The following is a 20861-nucleotide window of genomic DNA, read 5'->3' as shown; positions in this document are numbered from 1 at the left end:
CAGTATCAATGTGCGCAGAGAGAATAAAAAATGAAAGGAGCCAGAGAGTCATTAATGCAGGACAGAAACAGAGACTGGACACTACAACACTGCTCGGAGAGAGAGAGAGGGTAATATACTGAGAGGGGGATTACTACAGTGCTGTGCTGGAAATGGATGAGAGGAATATTGAAAGGAATATTGAAAACATCAAATTCAATCACTGCACTGGGTTCTGTGCCTCCCCTGTGCTTCAAGTGGAGAGATTTCTACACCACAAACTGCCTCTGATACTCCACAATTTACAATACATGCACATACTACTATGTGATAGCAACTCACTGAAAGTTCATTACGTACATACTGTAAAATTTGCTATGGTTACAGTTCTTAAAGTTGATAAGACCATTATACATGTACATAGTAATCCTGAAGCTTATATGACCTTGGTTCTCTGATCAATGTTTTCACACCATAAAGGTCTTGAGGCTGAAATCAGTCTAGGTCACAGTAGCCCTACATTATTTCTGTCTAAATTGATTAATGTGTATAGTGTTGTCATAACTCTAACTACCCTACATCATAAAGTACAGACACACTGACTGGACACTACAGTACAATAACACTGTGCTGAGAGAGAGAGAGAGAGGGCTTAATACAGATTCAAAATCAAATAAACTCCATAGCAGCAACTTAGAATGTATTTAGTTTTTCGTTTTCGTCACCTGTACAATTATATTCACACCATAGATATACACAGAAAGCTGATATATCTCGCTCTGAGTCAAGCATTTTGTATTTGCAATTAGGAGACTGATATGAGTGATAAATACAATGTAAAATAGAATTTACTTAGTGATCAGCCCAGTGACTTAAAGAGATTTGAACACATATTGTAACACACTCATTGTAACACATTACATTTCAAAATGTAAAAGTCATCACGTGTTATCACACCCCTTTGTATTGATAACTGCATGGATTGTGAATGTGCAATAACACGAGATTCTTAGTTTATTCGACGTTTTGCTATTTCCTCAACAGGGTATACACAAGTATACACAAGTATAAAGTGTAATTTGTACAGCAATGATAACGGATTTGACATTGCGGTGACATTGTACGCCAAGATATACTGATCAAGTGTTTGAAAGGCAGTTAAACCCAAATGAGACATTGTTGGGCTCGCACAGGATCATGCAATCATTATACCGAAGGAATATTAAAGCGCCACTCCCCAGGTGCAACTGAACAATCATGGGCACTTTAAACAGTCAGTCCACTGGCCAATCATTCCAGTCGTGGTTTGCAACCAAACACCCCCTTCCCCCCCGTTAAAGCCTCGGGTTCCTTTGCTTTAGGACTAGTGCTCCACGCGTTGTGCGGTTTGTTTGCCTGTCCTTTATTCGGCGCTCCGGACACACTGATCCAGAAGCAGCGGAACCTGGCAAAAGATCGTCGGAAATTGGTCTTCAAGAGTTAGCAGAGTCGGGAGCGACAACTTAATTATAGAACCGGAGTGATCTACATTCGAACCGGGACTCCACGCCATTACAAGTCTTTCCTTCAGCTTTTTTTGGAAGAGATCTGAGGACCCCACGCTAGTTAAGCAGTTAGTCTTAAGGTTCGAAGTTTTTAGTGTAATTAAATCTACCTCTACCTAGTGCCTAGACCGACTATCCCTAATAGAGGGACAAACCTGACCTAACCACGTTATTTTATCAGTTACAATGGCTGACTCAGAGATTGGAAATATTTACATTGCGTGTACTCTCAAATTAATCGCTGCTATTAATAATCGCTTGTGGTGAAGGTTGACGTCATATTTTTGTTACTATTACCAAAATACAGCAGTAATTAATCGCGCTGCTGTTGGGACAGTACGATATTATTTTATAAGACTTTGACCCTCTGAGAGTGAGAGTCAAGGTGAGACGCGTCATCGTTGCTATTTCGTCACGCTTGGTCTGTTATTCGACACGGTCCGATTCCAAGAGAAATAGGTTCCGTTTAGTTGCCCATTGAAAAATCTGAAAAGGCTTAAGTAACAAATATACCCAGTTACCCTTAAAAACATACAACAACATATTTTCTCTGGGCTTGATTCCGGTAGTTTGAAGTAGATTGTGCCGCCATGTGGAGATCACCCATGCAGTCCAGAAGGACCGGGTGACCCGTATGTCAGTCCGCCCATGAGAAACTAGGTGTGACTTGCCCTTTAACGGCCCAGAAACCGCTCTCTTACTCGCTCTCTATCTTTTCCTTCTTTTCTCCTTCCACCTCTCCTAGCCCCCCTCTCTCTCTCCGCCTCTACCCGCCCTCTCCCTTTGCCTGACAGCCCCGGTTTCTGTGCTTCAGTGCCGTGCCCGTCCTCAGCGTGCGCAGTCACTCCGGTGAGTCTTGGGGAGAGCTGGGCTCTGTGTGCGTGTCTCACTCTGTGTGAGGGAAACAGAGTGTGAGAAAGTGTGAGAGATGTGAGAAAGGTTTGCTGCTGATGAATTAAAATTACTTTTTTCATGTTGTAGTTCCTTCAACAGTCTACCTAGTTATCATAAGTTTTACGTGATTGCCCTTTAATTTCCTAAGGACATTGTCATTAGAGAGGAAGAGAAGTCGCTTATCAGATTATCGCTAGCCAGTGGTGAGCGGATTATTTAAGTGGGTCACAGATGCGTGCAGTATAATGTCCGACTCACTGCTACATTATTCGTTTCAAACTACTGTGGGTCGTGTCTCTAAACACGCCACACTGTCCCCCCACCCCTGCACTGACCTGTATGACTGTTATACACGGTCACTTTGCATGTTGCACAGTCAAAAAATAGCAGCACCTCAATGACAGAGCTGTGCGCTACACTGCACCATCTGGTTCTGTTTTTTTTGTTGATTTGAAGTATAAACTGATTTGGAACTGTAGCGTAAATTACAAGGCTCAGCAATTTATCGTCCTGTACATTTTTATCGCTGGGCTGAAATGTGATAAGCGATAGTGCGACATTTGAACTCTGTGCACTATGTCCAGTTAATAATAATAATAATAATAATAATAATAATAATAATAATAATAATAAAAGAGACACTAATTTATAAATTAATCAAATGGCAAGACGAAGATACGACCCCCGACCTATATCCATATCCCGTTAAAATACAATAACTATGGAGGATAGTAGTTAATAACTGCATATACATACTTCCAACAGTTTAGAGACAGAACCAGTGTAACAACAACGACAATAAGAAGAAGAATAGGTAATGGTTTCATGTTGTTTTCCATTTCAACACAAACTACGGAAAATCACATAGTGCTGGACCTGTAACATAACAGGGTGAAATATATCCTGTTCATAATCACCTATACAGTAATGACGGTAACTTGTGAGTTTCAGTTTTTAATTTAACACACGACAGTAGCTCCAGTATATTCTCTGTGAGCACAGAGGGAGCAGAACATGAGCATTTATAACTACACTGTACAGCTGCAGTTCAGCGACAGTTCGTTTGGGGTCATTAGTCATTTGGGCTAAGATACTGCCGGTGAAGAATGTGTTTTGTTATAAATACTATAGTTTTACACACATAGTGCTGCACTGTGGTGCTGTGCCGTTTACTGTTCGGTTTGTATGTGTACACATGTTTCTCAATGTGAATACCCGTTACCCCTTGCTATTACTTTGAAATATACTTGCGAAGACTCTTACAATAGCGTGCTCCGTTTCGCGCCGTACATTTTGCAACGAAGGTAGAGTAAAGTGTTTATGCCTTTAAAAATAATCAAAATTGTAGTAACAGTGAAATGTACAGTATAAATAACGTCTGTATTCAGACAGTGGCAGTCAAGGACACAGATTATAACTATATACAAGCTGTGCCAGTTTGGGCAGTAGATTATAACTAAGCAGTGATAATATCACTGTAACACTGTGTCTGGTATTAAGTTGGATGACATTGTCTAAAGGATAGTGAATTTTGATCAAGCCTTATGTGGATTCTAATGTTTTGAGAAATTACATGTTTTCCCTAAGGAAAAAAATCATAGTCATTGGAATTAAACTGAAGAATAAACCCTAGACCGTAGGTTTCTGTATCAAAGAGTAGTCATGCAAATATTGCCCTGTCAACAGAGCTTGTGGTAGAGGTCAGGGTGAGCAGAATAAGGAATCAGCTTTCTCAGCTACTGGGAACCATTCCACGGCAAAGGGCAAGAGCACAGGCATGACGGATTCCAGTCGAGCTCAGAGGTTACAGGGTTAAACTCCCCAGATGAAGAAAAATACCTTCTCAACGGATCTCGGTATCCCAATATAGTAATACCGTCTACCGAAGACAAAAATACTGTAAGATCCTCCGTGCTTTTTAAAAGAAAACCCTTCATGTAACGAAAGCACCCCCTTCCAGAGATCGCGTCCGGTTGCTTTCGGGCTCCGAGAATGCACAAAGCTTCTCTCTTCTTTTTCATAACTGGAAAGTTGTGGGTTCAAATCGCACCTGAGACACTGCTCTTGTGCTCTTGAGCAAAGTACAGCACGCAAATTGCTTCAGTTAAATACCGCGTGGTAAAAATGGTTGCAAATGTATGACGCTTTGAATGTGAGGAGGGAATCCACCTGTGACAGAAAAACGGCAGCACATTCCCCGTGGGACACTGGTATCCTACTGACTCGAAAACACCCGGAATCCCTTTTTTGTCATAGTTTTTTTTCCACTTCAATTTTACAATTGTTAAGATCCAGGGTCCGATTGTATCTTGTGATCCCACTTCGAAGAATAATGTACTGTATGGATGTAAAGGTTAATGAATCCCACTTTGCAGAGTTTCAGTCTATCTGAAAGGAGCACTAAAACGAGGGCCACCACAAATTCCTTGGATCCTATTTATACGGCGCAGCCGTGTACACATTTATCAGTTTCCTGCCTGCGTGTCTTCAGCGAGACGCGCTCTCTCTCTCTGTGGGTGCGACTCGCCGGCTGTGACAGATGTCCTAGAACGGGCTGCTGCCGTGGGGTTAGAAAATCGGCGTCCGAGCAACAAAGGACCAAAAGGGTAAAATCCACACTGACAAGAGGAAAAGGTAAAAAACCTCAGGTTGCGGATCTGTGAACCTGCGGAACCTCTCCGGGTGAGTGGTTTTCAACGCCCAGAAATTGTTCTGTTTTTATTGCTTTTGTATCGTCGAATTAAGCTCTTGCTCACATCTGGATATAGGCCCACCTGTGCACAGGACCGTTCGGCTGTCATGTGCTACAGAGCCCGGCACAGAAAAGACTGAGCGCGGCTGCGAGTATCACAAACCAGTAGTTCAGTGACGAGCCTTTACTCCACGCGTCTTGCCCTGATCATGTCGGGCGGGGAGGAACTTATTCTTTAAAAAACTCGTCCTCGTCCCACCTGCCCGCTCTGCTCCTCTTCAGCCAGCGGAGTTTAAAAGGCAGCAAATTTCAATTTTGTATCTTCCGCGAAGTGAAATGTGACCCCACGCGCATTTTTCCATTGAGGCAACATTGGCATTGTACAGTATTTGGTAGTAAAGCAGAATGTTGAAGCGTTGTGAGACTTACATCTGTGGCAAACGTGCAAAGTCCAAAAATAGATGGTATGCACAATACACAGTAAACAATTTAAAACGCCAGTTAGATTATAGCACAGCATTCTGCTTTAAGGGGGCATGTTATAGCTCAGGGGGCTGCGTGCTCGCCCCAGAGTGAACGCGAGTAATTTCTGGTATTCAATCGTAATCCAACCCCCCAGTCCAAACCGCTAAAGTGAGACGCTATAGAAGCTTCGCACTGATCTGAGCAAGTCGGTCAGAGGCAAAGTTTGGCCGATATTACAGAAACAATGGATTTTAATCAAACGAAAAGACGAAGCTACGACCCCCTACCCATATCCATATCCCGTTAACAAACAATAACTATCTAGGACGCTAGTTAATCACTGGATATACTTATTTCCAGGGTAAAACACTAGATTATAACAGTTTACAAACAGCACCAGTGTAACAACAACAGCAACACTACTACAAGTGGGTAGCTGCGTCAGTATGCGTAGGCTGCAAAGGAACAAGTGAGCCTCAGATCTGAAGAAGGCTCCACGGCCGAAACATTGTGTTTTCTTTCAGCATGGAATAAACAACACTACTGCTACTACTAATAATAATCCTTACACTTATATAGCCCTTTTCTGGACACTCCACTCAAAGCGCTTCACAGGTAATGGCGACTCCCCTCCACCACCACCAGTGTGCAGCCCCACCTGGGTGATGCGATGGCTGCCATAGTGCACCAGTACACTCACCACACACCAGCTCTCAGTGGGGAGGAGAACAGAATGAAGAAGCCAATTCAATTATTCAATTCTTACTGTATACAGGCAGTGCCATTCTAGAACACTAGGTTATAGCTGCATACAGACAGTGCCAGTGTAGGATACTAGGTTCTAACTGTGTACACGCAGCACCAGTTTGGGCACTAGAGTATAGCTATGCAGTGATAAGGTCACTTTAACACTGTTTCCCTGGTAACATGGTGGATGATATCTAAAGAGGAACAAGTAATAGGTTTATTCCATGCTGAAAAAAAGAAGAAAGAGAACACAACGTTTCGGCCGTGGAACCTTCTTCACACCTGAAGAAGGCTCCACGGCCGAAACGTTGTGTTCTCTTTCTTCTTTTTTTCAGCATGGAATAAACCTATTACTTGTTCCTTTGCAGCCTACGCATGCTAATGCAGCTACCCACCTGATATCTAAAGAGAAGTGAATTGTGGTCAAGACCTATTTGTGGTTGTTAATGTTCCGACAAATGACATTTCGTGCAACAGCACAGGCATGATGGATTCTTGTCGTACATGATGGGCACCTGTCATCCATGATCCTCAGAGAAACTGCTATTCTGCTAGAATGGAGAAGGGGCACAGGGTCAGAGTGGGTGTGTGTGTGGGGAGGTATCCCAAAGAGAGTCTTCAGGGGAGAAACACTGGGAGCCAGAAACCCCAGGGAGAGACAAAATGTCAAAGGACTGGAAAGGAAAGGATTTACTGCAGCTGTGGGTGACTGTGATGTAACTGGACTCCATGAAATAGGACTGGCTGGGAGTGGAGGCGACAAATACAACATCTTCCAGGAGAAGTTCAAGTAGGGAGCTGCATGAGCATGCGTAGGCTGCAAAGGAACAAGTAAAGGTTTTTTCCTTGCTGAACGGAGAGGAAAAGAAACACAAGATTTTGGCTGTGGAGCCTTCTTCGGGGAGCCTTCTTCAGGTGTGAAGCCGAAACTCTGTGTTGCTTTCCTTCTTTTTTCAGTATGGAATAAACCTTTACATCTTCCAGGAGAGGCGGGAGGTGTAGCTATTAACTACTTTACAACGGGAATCTTCAAGGAAGAAGCTTCACCTACATGACTCAAGGGTCTCAGAACCGATAAAAACAGTCCAGTGATAAGAGTTTGCTACAAACCACATCCAGATAAATACTGCAGTCTTATTCAGTGATCATTCGTGTTAAGGCCGAAGTGGTTATCTTACATTTCTTGAAACAGACAGAGGCATCAGGATTTTTAGCAGTTTAAAATAAAATGGAGCACAATGGCTGACAGTTGCTTTCATCCCTGGTTTGGCAGAGCAATGTCTGGTTTGCAATGCATTTTTACCTATAATGGATTTCAGCACCAACAGTGAAACATGTGCATGAGGGCACATATGAAAACTTCAAAAAAGTATATCTGAATCTGACCGGGAGGTGCTTTGTTACGCAAAGGGTGGTGGGAGCATGGAACAAGGTGCCCCGCCATGTTGATAAGGCCAATACCCGGGCTTCTTTTCAGAAAATGCTGGACGAGATCTTTGGATCAATCAATCACAATTTAAATCTTGTGTGGGAAAAATGCCTGGACAATGCAGGGCCTGATAATCTTGTAGGTAAAAGCTTGGCTTTATCATGGTGGGAGAAAAAATAAAGACATTAAGTACAGTTTCTAAATGTCTACAAACAGCAGCTGCAATCACCAGTAGTGAGAATGTGTTTCTTCCATCTCTGGACCTTGAATACATGAAAATTACATTCATACAAAAATCATAACCTGTCTGTTATACAGCACTAAACCAAAAAGAAAACTCAAACTTTCTATAACAGTCCAACGTCCCCTGTATGATATTTCTCTTTCGCACCTAAAAAAAGAACCAGTAGACCGTAATCACTATAAATCAGTATACTTGTCAGTGTCAGTGTCAGTGTCAGTAACACTATCTGGATCAGTGTCTGTGCTGACGGACTCTAGCCCACATTCCTGCATATAAGCTCTCTGTGTCCGATAGAAACAGAGGGTGAGAAAGTTCAGCCACAGTCTGGAGTCTGTGTAATGTAATTTTAAAACCCAGGTTCAAGTAATTAAAAATTAATCAAACACACTGACTAAACAGATCTCTCTGTCTCTCTCTTCAGTGGTTCCTGCACTGTCCTGGGTTATTCTCTCCCAGCTCCATCAGCTCTCCCCCGGCAGGCCATTTGCTATGTCAGGATCCACCTCTGTCTCCCCCAGTGGCTCCCAGGTCATGCGCCTCAAGGAAGGAGGTGCTGGTTTGGGGGCGCTGCGCCAAGAGGAGAACGAGGAGGCTAACATGCTGTTCCAGCTCCTTCAGGACGCCTTGAGAGAACTGGGGCTCCCCCTGACTCGGGATGGGACATTCCAGGGTGGCACCCCTGCAGCTGGTAAAATCCCAATAAGAGTTGGCGTTCAGGAATTCTGTGTTTTGGCTGCAGCTGAGAACTCTATTGCTCCACTGACCACTTATTCAGAAAAGAGAGAGTGAGTGGTGCCCTCTCACCATCAAGAGAACAACAGAACATCACTCTCGCTTAGAACAAAGTGAACTACTTCACTTTCTGGGTGTGAGAGGGCGGCTTGAACAAGATTGAGAGATTTGAACCACTTTCCCCACAGTCCTCTTAGTCTCCTGACCGCGTGACAGAAAACAATTGTTCAGTTTATGATTTCGAAACCAGGAAGCAGTGGTTCCAGCTTTGAGACTGATTGGTTGTTTGCCTGTTTGGTTGTTTCAGAATAGAGGGCAGCTCTTCACCTGGCGGAGAGGGAAGTGACTGCTTGTCCACACAGTCATGGGTTGAGAGAATCTGTGAGGAACTGTGGAATTGCAGGAAGATAGGCAGGACGTTAGTAGGAGTGAAAATGCTCACATAACCCCAACAACTGTCTTATTCCACTGTGGAGAAACATTAACTCCACCCAGCATTTGGCACAAGACTGACTTCTTCAAGCAGAGTCAAAACGTCTTCAAAGAGCATGGCTGATCAGGGGATAATCTTTCAGCTCTTCGCCCCAAACTGAGCTTTGTGAAATTAAGACTCACAGTTTAGTTGCTGATGCAGACAGATTTCCTTGCAAGCTATCCAGGGGTTGTAGGATAACGACTGGAAAAATAATGACAAAAAACAGCTGGCTTGACTTCTTTCAAAATGTTTTAAATTAAAAATGTCCAGTGAGATTAATAAACTTTCTCTCTCAGTGCAGTGTTAAGGTACTGTAGTGTCCAATCAGTCTCTGTATTTGTCCTGTATGTATTTATCTCTCTCCAGGTGAATCCTACTCTGCAATGTGTATCTGTGTGCTCGGCTCTCCTCTCCCTTACTTGTCTCTGCTGTTAGAAGCAGGTACAGTGTCTCCAGGTAAGCAAGCTGTTTCATATCGACTCACTGCCTGACTGCCTGAGTGACTGGATACAGTATATATGTTACCTGTGGTGATGGCTTGATCTGTGTAAGAGGAGAGACTGATTACAGCAGTGGGTTCAATTAATGAACTTTTGCACATGAGTATAGTTAAGAATTAGTACCCGTTAACAAGGTTCTGTACAGAATTCCTCTTCTGTCTTGTTTCTGTTTTCTGATCCCACAGTCAATAAGAGCTGTTGCAGCTGTTCCTTGGTGTGAAATCAGGGTCAATTTCTTCGCTGGCAAAAAAAATGAACTTGGCAGCTGTTTGGCACAGCTGATAACAATGACCTTATCTAAAGGGGCAATGAAAAGTGCACTTGTTTTGACCTTAGCCTAGACTAGACCGTATTGTGGTAAATCATGCTAATGTTTAGTCGGCTGCAGTAAATCAGAGGGAAAAAATCTAACTAATCTAATAATAAGGGGATGTCAACTAGTAATGAGAACGAAAAATGCCCAAATGTTGCTATTCCTTGAGTAAGAATTTGAAATATCTGCCTAATCTGCAACAAGGGTCAAATTAAAAATAACAGAATTTATCAAGTTGAATTTCTAAACACACGGTAACATGACCTTTTTGTCTGGACGTCATGACCCTACATTACCCGAGAAAAAACGATCCGTCTCTCTTTCCCACTTGGAAAGCAGACTTGGGCTGTATGCCCGAGTCAAGAATGTCACTCAAGCCCTTGACCTCTGCAAATCTGACTTACCCTCTGGTTCCTTACCCTCTCTGCCCCTTTTTTCCATCTGCTGTTCCAAACCAAATCTTGTTTATGTCTGCCTTTTCTTCCATCCCAGTCATGTTGCAGTACTGTACTGTACCGTCCAGTCAGTGTGTCTGTATTAATCTCTCTCTCAATAGTGTCAATGCGTAGTGTAGTATCCAGTCAATATGTGCATTAACCATCCTGTCCTAGTGAAGTGTTACTAAATTAACTCCTCTCACCCAGTGCAGTGTTGATGTTCACCCAATTTGATAGTAGTAGTCAAGGTGATCTTGACTGCTCAGGTCTTTGCAAAGGGAGCCCTACTCCCAACAGTCAGCTGCTCCAGGTTTTGTGGGACTCCAGAGAACGTGGGCCAAAAGCACTGCTCTACACTCACCCCTTCTCTTTCTCTCTCTTTCAGGGGATGCCCTCCTTTGTCTCTCCCCCACTTGGCTTTCTTGCTGCCCTTCTCCTCCATCTACTTTACTGCTGGTCCATCGGGCTGTGTCCTTTGATTTGGGGGGCCGCACCCAGTTGTTGACCTTTGACCCCCCAAGGCAGGTTACCTATTTTCTCCCCTGTGCTCCCTGGGCAGAACAGATACAGGAAGTGACCCGGGAGCTGGATTGCCCCATGGGAGGCTCAGCAGATCTCTTCCAGTTCTGGGGCGACACTCTGAATGCCCGGATTGCATTACAGAGAGGGGGTCTCTGCTGCCCCCCTACTTTGGCCGTGGTCCTCAGTCCCCTGACAGACAAGCTTAACTATGGAGGGGACGAGGCTGGGGTATGCATTGTGGAGGTGACTGACTTTATGAAGGAGGAGGAGGAAGAGAGGGTGAGGAAGGCAGTACAGAGCTTCCTGGAGTCGGCAGTGGTGCAGAGATCAGGAAAGGTAAGTAGAGGGTGGGTCGTTAACACTATCATGGTAATTAATAGTAGTAATGTTGACATATTAGCATATGGTTGAGGATATAATATTTTCTACATGAAATATATGAAAAGTATATAATTGCAACAAGAGAAATAAGATTAAGTTACACAACATCAGTCAGATCTCAATTATAATATTGAGTTCAGTTGTGTCACAAAAACTAAGTCGATCATTCTTTATCAAGATGACTCTTCAATATGAGATTTATAAATGAATGTATTTAGGGTAATTTGAACCAAAATTAGGAAGCGTCTTCACAGAAAGTGTAGAGAAACTGTGATTGTCTGGGATAAACTGGGAAGCCATGCTATAGAAGATGATGCCATGCATCTACTGGGTCACTAATTGATCTGAACACACCCGCTCTGGTGTTTGTCTAAATTCTTATTGCAGAAATAGGCCCATTAGCAATTACAGTGGTAGAACAATTACAAGGCAGAAAAGCCTTGAAGATTAAGTCTTGCAGAGCAGATTAATGAGGGGAAGTGCCTAGCTCTCTTATTTACAAAATAGTACATTTTGCTGAGAGGTAGCAGTACTTGAGTCTTGTGTCAGTACCATGTTAGTATACTGACCGGCAAGGCTATTGCATTACAATAGCCTTGCCGGTCAGTACACTGTTATAACAGTCCAGTCTCTTAATGCTGTATTAAGACAATTTAGTCAGTGCAGTTTTAAAATAGTCTAGTCAGTCATCTCAGTTTTCTAATAAGTCTAAAAGTGCAGAATTAATTAAAGCATTGTATTATCCAAGTGTGAATGGAGTAGCTTTAGTCTGTAAATGTAGTTCTCCGTCTGCCCACCAGGTAGTGCTGAAGTCAAGCAGGGCCCAGTGGCCAGGCAGGGCTGGAATTCCAGTGCGCTTCCTGGACCAGAAAAACTTGGAGGCAGTGTGGGCAGGGCTCTGTTCTCTGCTGCCTCTACTGGAGAAAGGGGAGGCTGCATTGCTGGAGGCCTACTGTCCCACCTTGACAAGGGGGGCTCGGGTTCGACTACCGAGCTGGGAGGGGTATCAGGGTGAGAGAGGGAACCCGTCTTCACATCTGTCACAACATGACCTAGAGGAACATAGCTCACATGCTCAAAAGCAGTACACTACAGAGTTTTAGTACAATGGTGACATACAGCACAGCACAGCACAGCACAATGTAACTACACAATCCTAGTTTAGTATAGCACAGTACAAACAGTATAGCATAGCACAGTGTAGCCCCATGCCTAGTGCCATGTAGTGCAATAGTGACAGTATAGGAAAGCACAGTGTAACTACATACATAGTTCAGTACAGTACAATAGAGACAGTACATCACTGCACAGCATAGCTGCATGCCTGGTTCATTATAGTACAAGAGAGAGAAGAGTAGAGTGCAGTGTAGCTGTTGTCCTCTCCTGTAGAAACCATCTCTGCGTTTCAGATGCGAATATTCCAGCTCCTGAATTGTCCATGAAAATCTGCGCTATCGTTACCAGATCTCCACAGGATGTCCCTCTGCTCTACAAGGTGAGGCAAAAAAGAAAGACTAAGAGAAAACATCTCCTAGCCTCCTGGTTTTAACCTCTTTCCCTTTTCATCTCAGCTGGTGTGCAGGGTTGGTGTCAGTGACTCTCCTCTCTCCCACCGGGACTCCCTCCCCCAATCACTGGACACCGCGCTGCGGGAATGGGGCTTCTCTGATCCCTCCTTCTGCCTCTCAGTCCACCGCCTGCTGTCCCAGACTGCGGAGCGATGCCTGCGTGTTGTCATGGATACTGAAGCAGGCCTGTCTCCTGACCAACGTGGAGGCATAGCCGCCCAGACTGATCTCATTGGTGAGCACAGAACGAGAGCAGACATGATTCCTGGTCAAATCTAGTGGGTTTTCTAGCTTCAGTTGATTCATGATGATAAAGTGAGTCCTTAAAGGCCACGAGATCAGTAGTTTATTCTAGAGTCACACAACCTTCTCCTTCCATGCTATTTGATGTTTGTTTTTGTAGTGAGCAGGTTGGAGTGGTAGTGAATTGTTCTTACACGTTGATTATATTATAATCATATATGTCAGGGGCCATAAACCACAAACAAGCAATTGAAAAAGTGATACAATATTCACACTATTATAGTTATTTTTAAACCTGAATGATCCTAAAATCTTCTGTCACCTCAAGTACTGTAAGTCCTCATTTCGAATGTTGTGTACAATATGGGTCACCTCCCCCAGCCACCCATAACATACTTCTTACTCTTTAGATCAGAACATACATTGTCTTGGTCAAAGTCTCAGAAATGTGCCTAAACACCCTTCCCTCCTTGTGGAATGAAATTTCAGTTGCCGTGTAAAAAAATAGCAAACCTGTCCTTCAACCCTTAGGCCAGGCATGGCAGTGGGATCTTGCGATCTTTTGCCACCCGAACAGTGTCAGTTTCAAGTTTTAAGGAAAACAAAGGCATATCTCTCACTGTGTTTTCTCAGACACAAAAAGTTTTGTGCAAAACTGAAGCTCTTCCCATGATATGCTGACTTTCTGAAGACTTTCTCTCCTGTAATAGAAAGTTAGTGGACCAGTGCCTTGTGGCCACATCATCAAGTTACTTAACCCCCTAATGTAACTTTCTGAGGTTCAAGCAATACTGTCTTTGCAGGAGTGGACATGCTGCTCTGCCTCTCGAATGGTAGTGCGGAGCTGACCCCTGTGGTCCTGGGGCTGCATTCCTGGCAGTGTCTTCAGAGCTGTGCCCTGGGGACGGCTGCAATGACAGGGAAGGAGGAGAGAGGAGAGGCAGAGAGCCCTGGCTCCCTCCTCCACACCCCCTTCACTCGCTCACAGCGCCACCTGCTGCGGGGGAAGAGTGTGCTGGTGATTGGGGCAGGGAGGATCAGCAAGAAGTTCGTCTGGGAATCCGCCAGAGACTATGGACTGAAGGTAGCAGGCTGAAGAGAGTGAAAGGGAATGACAGAAGGGAAAGACTAGTTAGGGGAGGAATGAAAGAGATTAGAAAATAACATGAAAGGAAGGACAACATCACCTGTTCCCACCTCCTTCTGCATCTGTAGAATCCAGTCATTGAGTGTCTGTGTTTTATTATATTAACCCACCTCTGTCTTTCTCTTTCAGATCTTCCTGGTGGAGTCAGACCCCTCTCACTTTGCAGCAGGGTTGGTCTCCAGATTCCTCGCCATGGATGTGACCGACCACCAGCAGGACGAGGAGCACTGTGCTCGCATCTGTGCTTGGCTCTCACAAAACGACCTCCAGCCTGATGGCTGCCTCTGTTTCTGGGATGACTGCATCGTTCTGGCTTCACTCATCTGCCAGCACCTGGGCCTCCGCGGCCCACCTCCTGAGGCTGTCCAGACCTCCAAGGAAAAGAGCCGTACCCACCTCCATCTTCTGGGGCTTTCTTCTTCATCTCAGGATGTAGGGTGTACTTCTAGAATATCCCGCAGTGCATTTCACCAGGACCACAACTTGCTCTCCAAGCAGAATGTCCACCTTCTGTTACCCAAGCCACCTGCCTTGTCCCTCGCTTCAGTTCAGGAAGACAAAGAGGAAGAGCTGGGATCTTCTCTTTCCCACAGTGTTGATTGCAATGGGAAGAAGAGTTTTGGCATTGATGAATTGGCAAAAAGGAAGGATGTGTTGGTGGAAAAAGAAACTGACATCAGGGAAGACAGTGAAGAAGCACTTAAAGCTTTTGCTGATGCCAAGCACCGATTTGATAATGAAGAGAATGCCAGTTTGGGTAACAACACAGAACAGGCAATGAAGGAAGGGGGGACTGGGATGAACGTTCTTTCGCTAAACAAAAGAGAAATGTTTCAGAATTTATCTTGTGTGTGGAGTGAAGCTGATCTTAAAGAAAATGAGAATTCAGATATTGAGAAGCAGTTGATGGAGAAGATGGAGGAAAAAGCTGTAGACAGAGAGAACAGAATCAAGGTAGATACAAGGAATTTGGTAAATCTTCAGGGGAAGGACAGTACAGCCATAAAAAATGATTTATTGGAAAAGAGGGAGCTTCAGATTCTAGTGGAGCAGACCAGGGATAGGGATTCTCCTCTAGTGAAGAAAGAATTGCCCCTTTCTCTGGCCACAGCACTCACAAACCAGTCTTATCTCCCCATCATAGAACCGAAATCCTGCTTCTCTCTACTGTCTCAGAATGAGCTCCTTAGCCCACCCAATCTCTCCCACAAATACCCCCAGCCTCTCACACTAGGTGTATCCCAAAGCCTTTCACTCAACAATGAAAAACTTTCCGAACAAAACTCATATTTCTCTTCCTCTAGCAAACCCCCAAATCAGTCCCTGAATTTGGTTCACCTCATTGACAATAATCCCCAATCCCTGCCCTCTTTCCCCTTTGAGTCTGCATCCAAAAGTTTCAAAATTTTCAGTTCCCAGCACCCAGACCCCCTAGGCCCTCTTGCCTCTCGCAGTCGCTCTGTCCCCCTGCTTTTCCCATCCCCCCGGATCTACGCTGTCCCTTGTGCACACGTGGAGAGTGCAGCCGACATCCAGAAGGTTGTGACAGATGGTGAGACTGGGGACGGCAGCATCAAACTCCGCTTCCCTGCCATAATGAAGCTGGAATACGGGGCCGGGGCCGTGGGCGTGAAGCGCGTCGATTCCCTGTCCGAGAGCCTGGCCCACCTGGAGAAAATCGCAGGTGACCTACGGGAGGAGACGGACTACCCCGGCATTGGGCTGGGTTGGGGGAATGCCATGACCCTGATGGAATATATTGGGGGCACAGAGCATGACGTGGACGTGGTCATCTTTGACGGCAGGCTGGAGGGAGCCTTTGTGTCTGACAACGGCCCCACAAGGGTCCCCGGCTTCACCGAAACTGCCGCCCAGATGCCCACTGGCCTGCCGCGTGATAAGGAGGCGCAGCTCATCGAGGCCGCTTACCGCTGCTGCCTAGGTTGCGGCCTGCGGGATGGGGTCTTCAACGTGGAGATGAAGATGACCCCTTCAGGACCCAAGCTCATCGAGATCAATGCCCGCATGGGGGGATTCTACCTGCGCGACTGGATCCGGGAGATCTTTGGGGTGGACATCCTCTTCTGTGCCTTCCTGATTGCCTGTGGCTTGGCTCCCCGCTTGCCTCCTCAACGTCTGCCCGCCCTCTGCCACCTGACAGGGGTGATGTGCGTGGTCTCCCAGCACCTCCACGCCTTGCGCACCACGGCCAGCCCCCCAGTGCTCAGGGAGCTGCACCGCAGGGGGGTTCTGCGGCTCTGTGAGATGGAGGAGGAGCTAATCGCTGGAGAGTATGAGGAGCCCTACTGCAACGTGGGGGTGCGTGCCGAGCGCCCCCAAGATGCCCGCCTCTCCCTCCTCACCCTCTCCCAGGCATTGGGCATTGACTCACCCCACTACCCCGTCAGCTACTTCCTGTCCCATTTTAAATAGGAGGAAAGTGGGGGATAGGTGACACAAGGGTAGGGAAACAACATTTCAGTCTTTCAGATTGGATTACAGTAAATTATATTGCAGCAGAGTACTGTGGATCAAATCCTACTGGAGTCAAATGTAGATTACCTTAGATTAAACTAAAGAGCATGTGATTTCTAAAAATCTGGGGAAATATCTTCCATTCCATTGTCTGCTCAGGATATTGTAGGCAGGGGAACAGTGATAGAAAATGGGATATCCAGAGAGATTAAAGCTATAGTTGTGTAATTGCGTAAAATCCTCTACATTAAGTCAAAGCAACTGCACTGATATTACATTTCAGTATTGTGGTTTAAAGTAAATATCAGCTTCTGAGAGACAAAAATAGTTTCAGCATTAGATTATAATACACCGAATAAAATTATTTTAGACCATATCAGATTACAGCCATAGATAATTACATTAAATGCATTATTACTTTACAGCTGAGCACAGTATATTGCAATGAACTGTATTGAAAGGCAGCACATAAGTCTTTCATACTGAATGGAGTGATGTGAGTTTGTATTATAATTACTAGTATTGTACAAACACTCACCTCCATTTTATCTGAATAGGGTTAATTGGAAGGTTGCGCCTCTTGATTTTTCTTCTCAGTTAAATAGTTAATTAACCTAACAATAGGCTATAGTTGTCTTCCTTCATTGTTTTCATCTTTTAAAAATTTTGAGGGCTGCCTTTTAATTATTGTGTTTCATACATATCTTCAGATACCCAGTTTTCACATTTTCAAATATAAAGAAAAACAGTTCCTTCAATTAAGAGCTCATTTACTGTATATAAACAGGAACAAAAGCCCACAGGTGTGTAGATGCCCCTGCACTAGAAGAACACTACAACAATATAGTAGTGTACTCTAATATATTAGTGAAAATACAAAGTTGGTGCATTATTACTACAGTACAGTATGTTATTGAACTAGAGTCCAGTTAATTGGGTTGGAACAGTGGATCATAACATTTTAGGCTTAATATTTTTGGGGCTCAAAACTTCTTTTCTGAGTTTTGTGTTCTCCAGCCACCCCACCCAGGTACTCCTGTCCATTGCCAAGTCATCTTTTTCCTCTCTTCCAGTTTTGGAAAAAGAGAAACAAATATCAAAGTATAATACAAAGGGGCAAAGTATAGGGGCAGTTGGGCAGCTCTTTTAGACTGGACTGGACTCCTCTGAGTGACGCTCACACTTGCCTTGCTGGGTTGTCCTGAATAATGGCACGTGCTAAGCAAATAAATATGAAGGAAACTTACAGAATATGCCATTTGAGCTCATTGGATTATGCTACATTATTCCATTTTATGTAAGAAAGTTTCCTTTTTAGACAAAAAAAGGCTGCTTAAATACAGACATGGAATGTTGTCTGTTACACTGCAACAAATTAAAGATGCTGTAAAGATGATTGGATCAAATCAGATCTAGATTTTGTGCTAGATCTTGAAGTAGGTAGCTGTGTCAGTATGTGTAGGCTGCAAAGGAACAGGTAAAGGCTTATCCCATGCTGTAAGGAAAAGAAAAGAGACACAATGTTTTGTCTGTGGAGCCTTCTTTACCTGTTCCTAGATTAGTAGATATTAAGTTCATATTAACCACCTTTTGATAATGCTGATTCTAACTAACTAGCAAACTCGGGGGTCTAAGTTAGAGATCATACTTAAAATCTTTGTAGTAGCAGACGAGATTAAAGTAAATCACTATATAGTGCCTTGAAAAGTATTTACCAATCCTTCCAATGATATCTCATTTTCTGAATTTCAAAACAATGTATGTTTTTCATCAAAGCTTGAATGCTCAACCCAAACTCTTTTATGAGTGAAAGATGTTTTCTTTGAGTACTCATGTTTTAATTAAAATTAATGTACGCAATATTTTCAACTCAGCAAAATGTGATATGTTTGTGAAATGGTGAATGCTTGCAGGGCACTGTATTCTAGATTGAGAACACAGGCCAAATAAACATCAAATTGCATCAGTTTATACTAGATTAATAAATGATTAGAGATAATTTTTAGAATTGATCAGTAGCCTGAATTTTTTTTTGCAATAGAATATTGGATTAAAATGGTTGTATACCATAATAGTAGAACAAAGGAGATCAGATTGTATTAGGTTTCTAGATGAGAATACATGTATTTTAGACTACAATGAAGTAAACAATCTATTAATTTAGAGTTAAATTGGAATGAAGGTGGTTGAAACTAAACATTGTATTTTTTCAGCCCCTCTCAATTATTGTTCTTCATAGGTTAGATTATGTCTAAATTTGGTATAAAACACAATAATGTATTCCTTTAGGGTTAGGAAATACTTCAGTCTTGTAGTAGATTTGTAAATCACATTATATCAGGGTGACACTAGGTGAAGCAGATCAAAATGCATGACATTAAAGCATACACACATCCAAGTTAAGGAGATCACTTTATTAAATGAAGTTGATTTATGTGAAGGGAAATAAAAAAAAATCTGTTTTACTAATTTCAGGCAGCAAAACAGAAGGGCATACAAGTGGAAATTTCCAAAATGGCACTAGAGCACATTCTTTTTTCTGGTAATGTTTGGTCAGGCTTCTCTGTGGGGCCTGGTCTCTCAGCCTGAGGATCACTGTCACTTTGCAGCACTTCAGGAGTGAGGGGCTAAGGGCAGAGGGGAAGGGGAAGTTTGGATGGCCAAATTTCTTGAGACGGAATTCTCCTCATGCTCCAGGGTCATGGCTTAATAGCGTCTGCACTCTATGGATATCTCATTGCAGCAGGGCATATGCATCTGATTTACATTACAAAATATGGTATTGACGTTGCAAGATTATATATTATCAGTCTCACACAAACCTTCTAGATTACAGTCATTTTATACTAATCTTCAGGATCACATTACTTCAGAAGTATTAATTGTCAATTAAAGAGGAGTGTGGGGAGTCTGGTTGCTCTAGCCAACACGAAGAAAGATGCAGACATCAGACAGAACTTTCATGGAATTTAAAATACTATTTTAAAATCATGTCCATAGAGAACAGCATGTTAATATTCCAATTCATTTCACCTTTGTATTATTATTATTATTATTATTAATGGTAGTAGTATTTATTAAACATATGGTGTGCATCCTGGAACTCAATGACTTTTGCTACAGCTCCAGCAGGCTGCAAGAGGGAACAGAGTATTCTCGTGAATGAGACAACAGCCATGAGATATTCCCTTTCTTATAGTTGATTGTTATTATTACAAGGTATGATTTTGGCTGATTTTTTTCCATCAATTCAAACAATAATAAATGATCCTGAAAATAATATTAGTTCATGTTTTATTATATAAATATGACAGCAAATTCAAGTGACAAAACATGGTATTTTATTTATTAGGACTGTACTATTATTTTAGTGCTGTATTAATTAGACTACTTCTCATTCAGAATATGTATTACAGAAGAGAAGCATTTTTAAGGCCTCGTAAAGAACATTCATCCTTTTCACTAATGGGAGGTTGTATACTGTAAATTATGTACTAATCATTAATAATAGGCCCTTCACATATGCTACATTCTACCACAGAGATGTACCACAATGCATGCAAACAGATATCTTTGACAAGATCAGTGGCTGTCAAAAAAAAAACTTTAATCAAAGCTTTACTGTGGTCATCCTATAGACCAAATTCAACTTTGGTCAGTGATTGTGGATTCAGTGTGTCGCAAGAGGAAAAGAAGACAATATCAATGTAACCATACAAAAAGGTACTCCTTCCACCTGATGGAAAGAAATCAGTAAATCCCAAATTTGGACATGGGTTGAATTTTTGTGGTAAGTCTCTTATCTCATAACCCCCTGACAAGCTAGTGGCTCCCAAGGATATTTTCTGTATTTTCTAATACTTCTAAAAAATCCAATATGTCCAACCACCCATGTTCCTAAGACTTTTTTACCAAAGACAGCTTAAGACTGGCCTCTTCCACTCCTCAAAACTGAAAAAGACTGTTTGAGGGCCTATTACAGTATGAGCACAAAATAGTGTGGACATCACTCAATGATGAGGTGTTTGAGGTGAGCAGGATAGCGGACCTTTATGTATGCATACAGGAGCGCAG

The 20861-nt window shown here is 43.2% G+C and overlaps 1 protein-coding gene and 1 long non-coding RNA gene across 4 annotated transcripts; one reads left to right on the top strand and one right to left on the bottom strand.

The window, feature by feature from the left end:
- Window positions 1–665: 665 nt before the first annotated feature.
- LOC148656134 (uncharacterized) lies at window positions 666–4385 on the bottom strand. The gene is made up of 2 exons (XR_015940802.1): window positions 4257–4385; window positions 666–2414 (listed from the first exon to the last, which is right to left on the bottom strand). It is a non-coding gene; the product is annotated as an uncharacterized LOC148656134 (long non-coding RNA).
- Window positions 1319–20067, top strand: LOC148656133 (carnosine synthase 1-like). 3 transcript variants are annotated; one of them, XM_088642542.1, is made up of 10 exons: window positions 1319–1603; window positions 2269–2372; window positions 8416–8682; window positions 9568–9657; window positions 10837–11309; window positions 12155–12365; window positions 12764–12849; window positions 12926–13157; window positions 13969–14249; window positions 14442–20067. In XM_088642542.1, exons 3-10 carry the CDS (start codon window positions 8484–8486, stop codon window positions 16743–16745), a joined length of 3876 nt encoding a protein of 1291 aa, XP_088498668.1. In that variant the 5' UTR covers window positions 1319–1603; window positions 2269–2372; window positions 8416–8483; the 3' UTR covers window positions 16746–20067. The 3 variants fall into 3 exon arrangements, with proteins under 3 accessions (XP_088498668.1, XP_088498669.1, XP_088498670.1); XM_088642543.1 differs by lacking the exon at window positions 1319–1603 and having other exon boundaries at window positions 2104–2372; XM_088642544.1 differs by lacking the exons at window positions 1319–1603; window positions 2269–2372 and adding an exon at window positions 4928–5099.
- The last annotated feature ends 794 nt before the right edge of the window (window positions 20068–20861 follow it).

This window comes from Lepisosteus platostomus, chromosome 8 (genome assembly GCF_059453375.1).
Source record: "Lepisosteus platostomus isolate fLepPlt1 chromosome 8, fLepPlt1.hap1, whole genome shotgun sequence".
NCBI lineage: Eukaryota > Metazoa > Chordata > Actinopteri > Semionotiformes > Lepisosteidae > Lepisosteus > Lepisosteus platostomus.
Note: the sequence above shows the minus strand (reverse complement) of the source record. Positions and strands in the feature narration are given on the sequence as shown.

What these genes read in the sequence shown, in the direction of transcription:
- LOC148656133 (XM_088642542.1), top strand. Translation starts at nt 8,484, where the DNA reads ATGTCAGGATCCACCTCTGTCTCCCCCAGTGGCTCCCAGGTCATGCGC. An exon ending in AGCAGGTACAGTGTCTCCAG is followed by an intron (nt 9,658 to 10,836) that starts GTAAGCAAGCTG and finishes TCTCTCTTTCAG; the next exon opens with GGGATGCCCTCCTTTGTCTC. An exon ending in CGCCCAGACTGATCTCATTG is followed by an intron (nt 13,158 to 13,968) that starts GTGAGCACAGAA and finishes CTGTCTTTGCAG; the next exon opens with GAGTGGACATGCTGCTCTGC.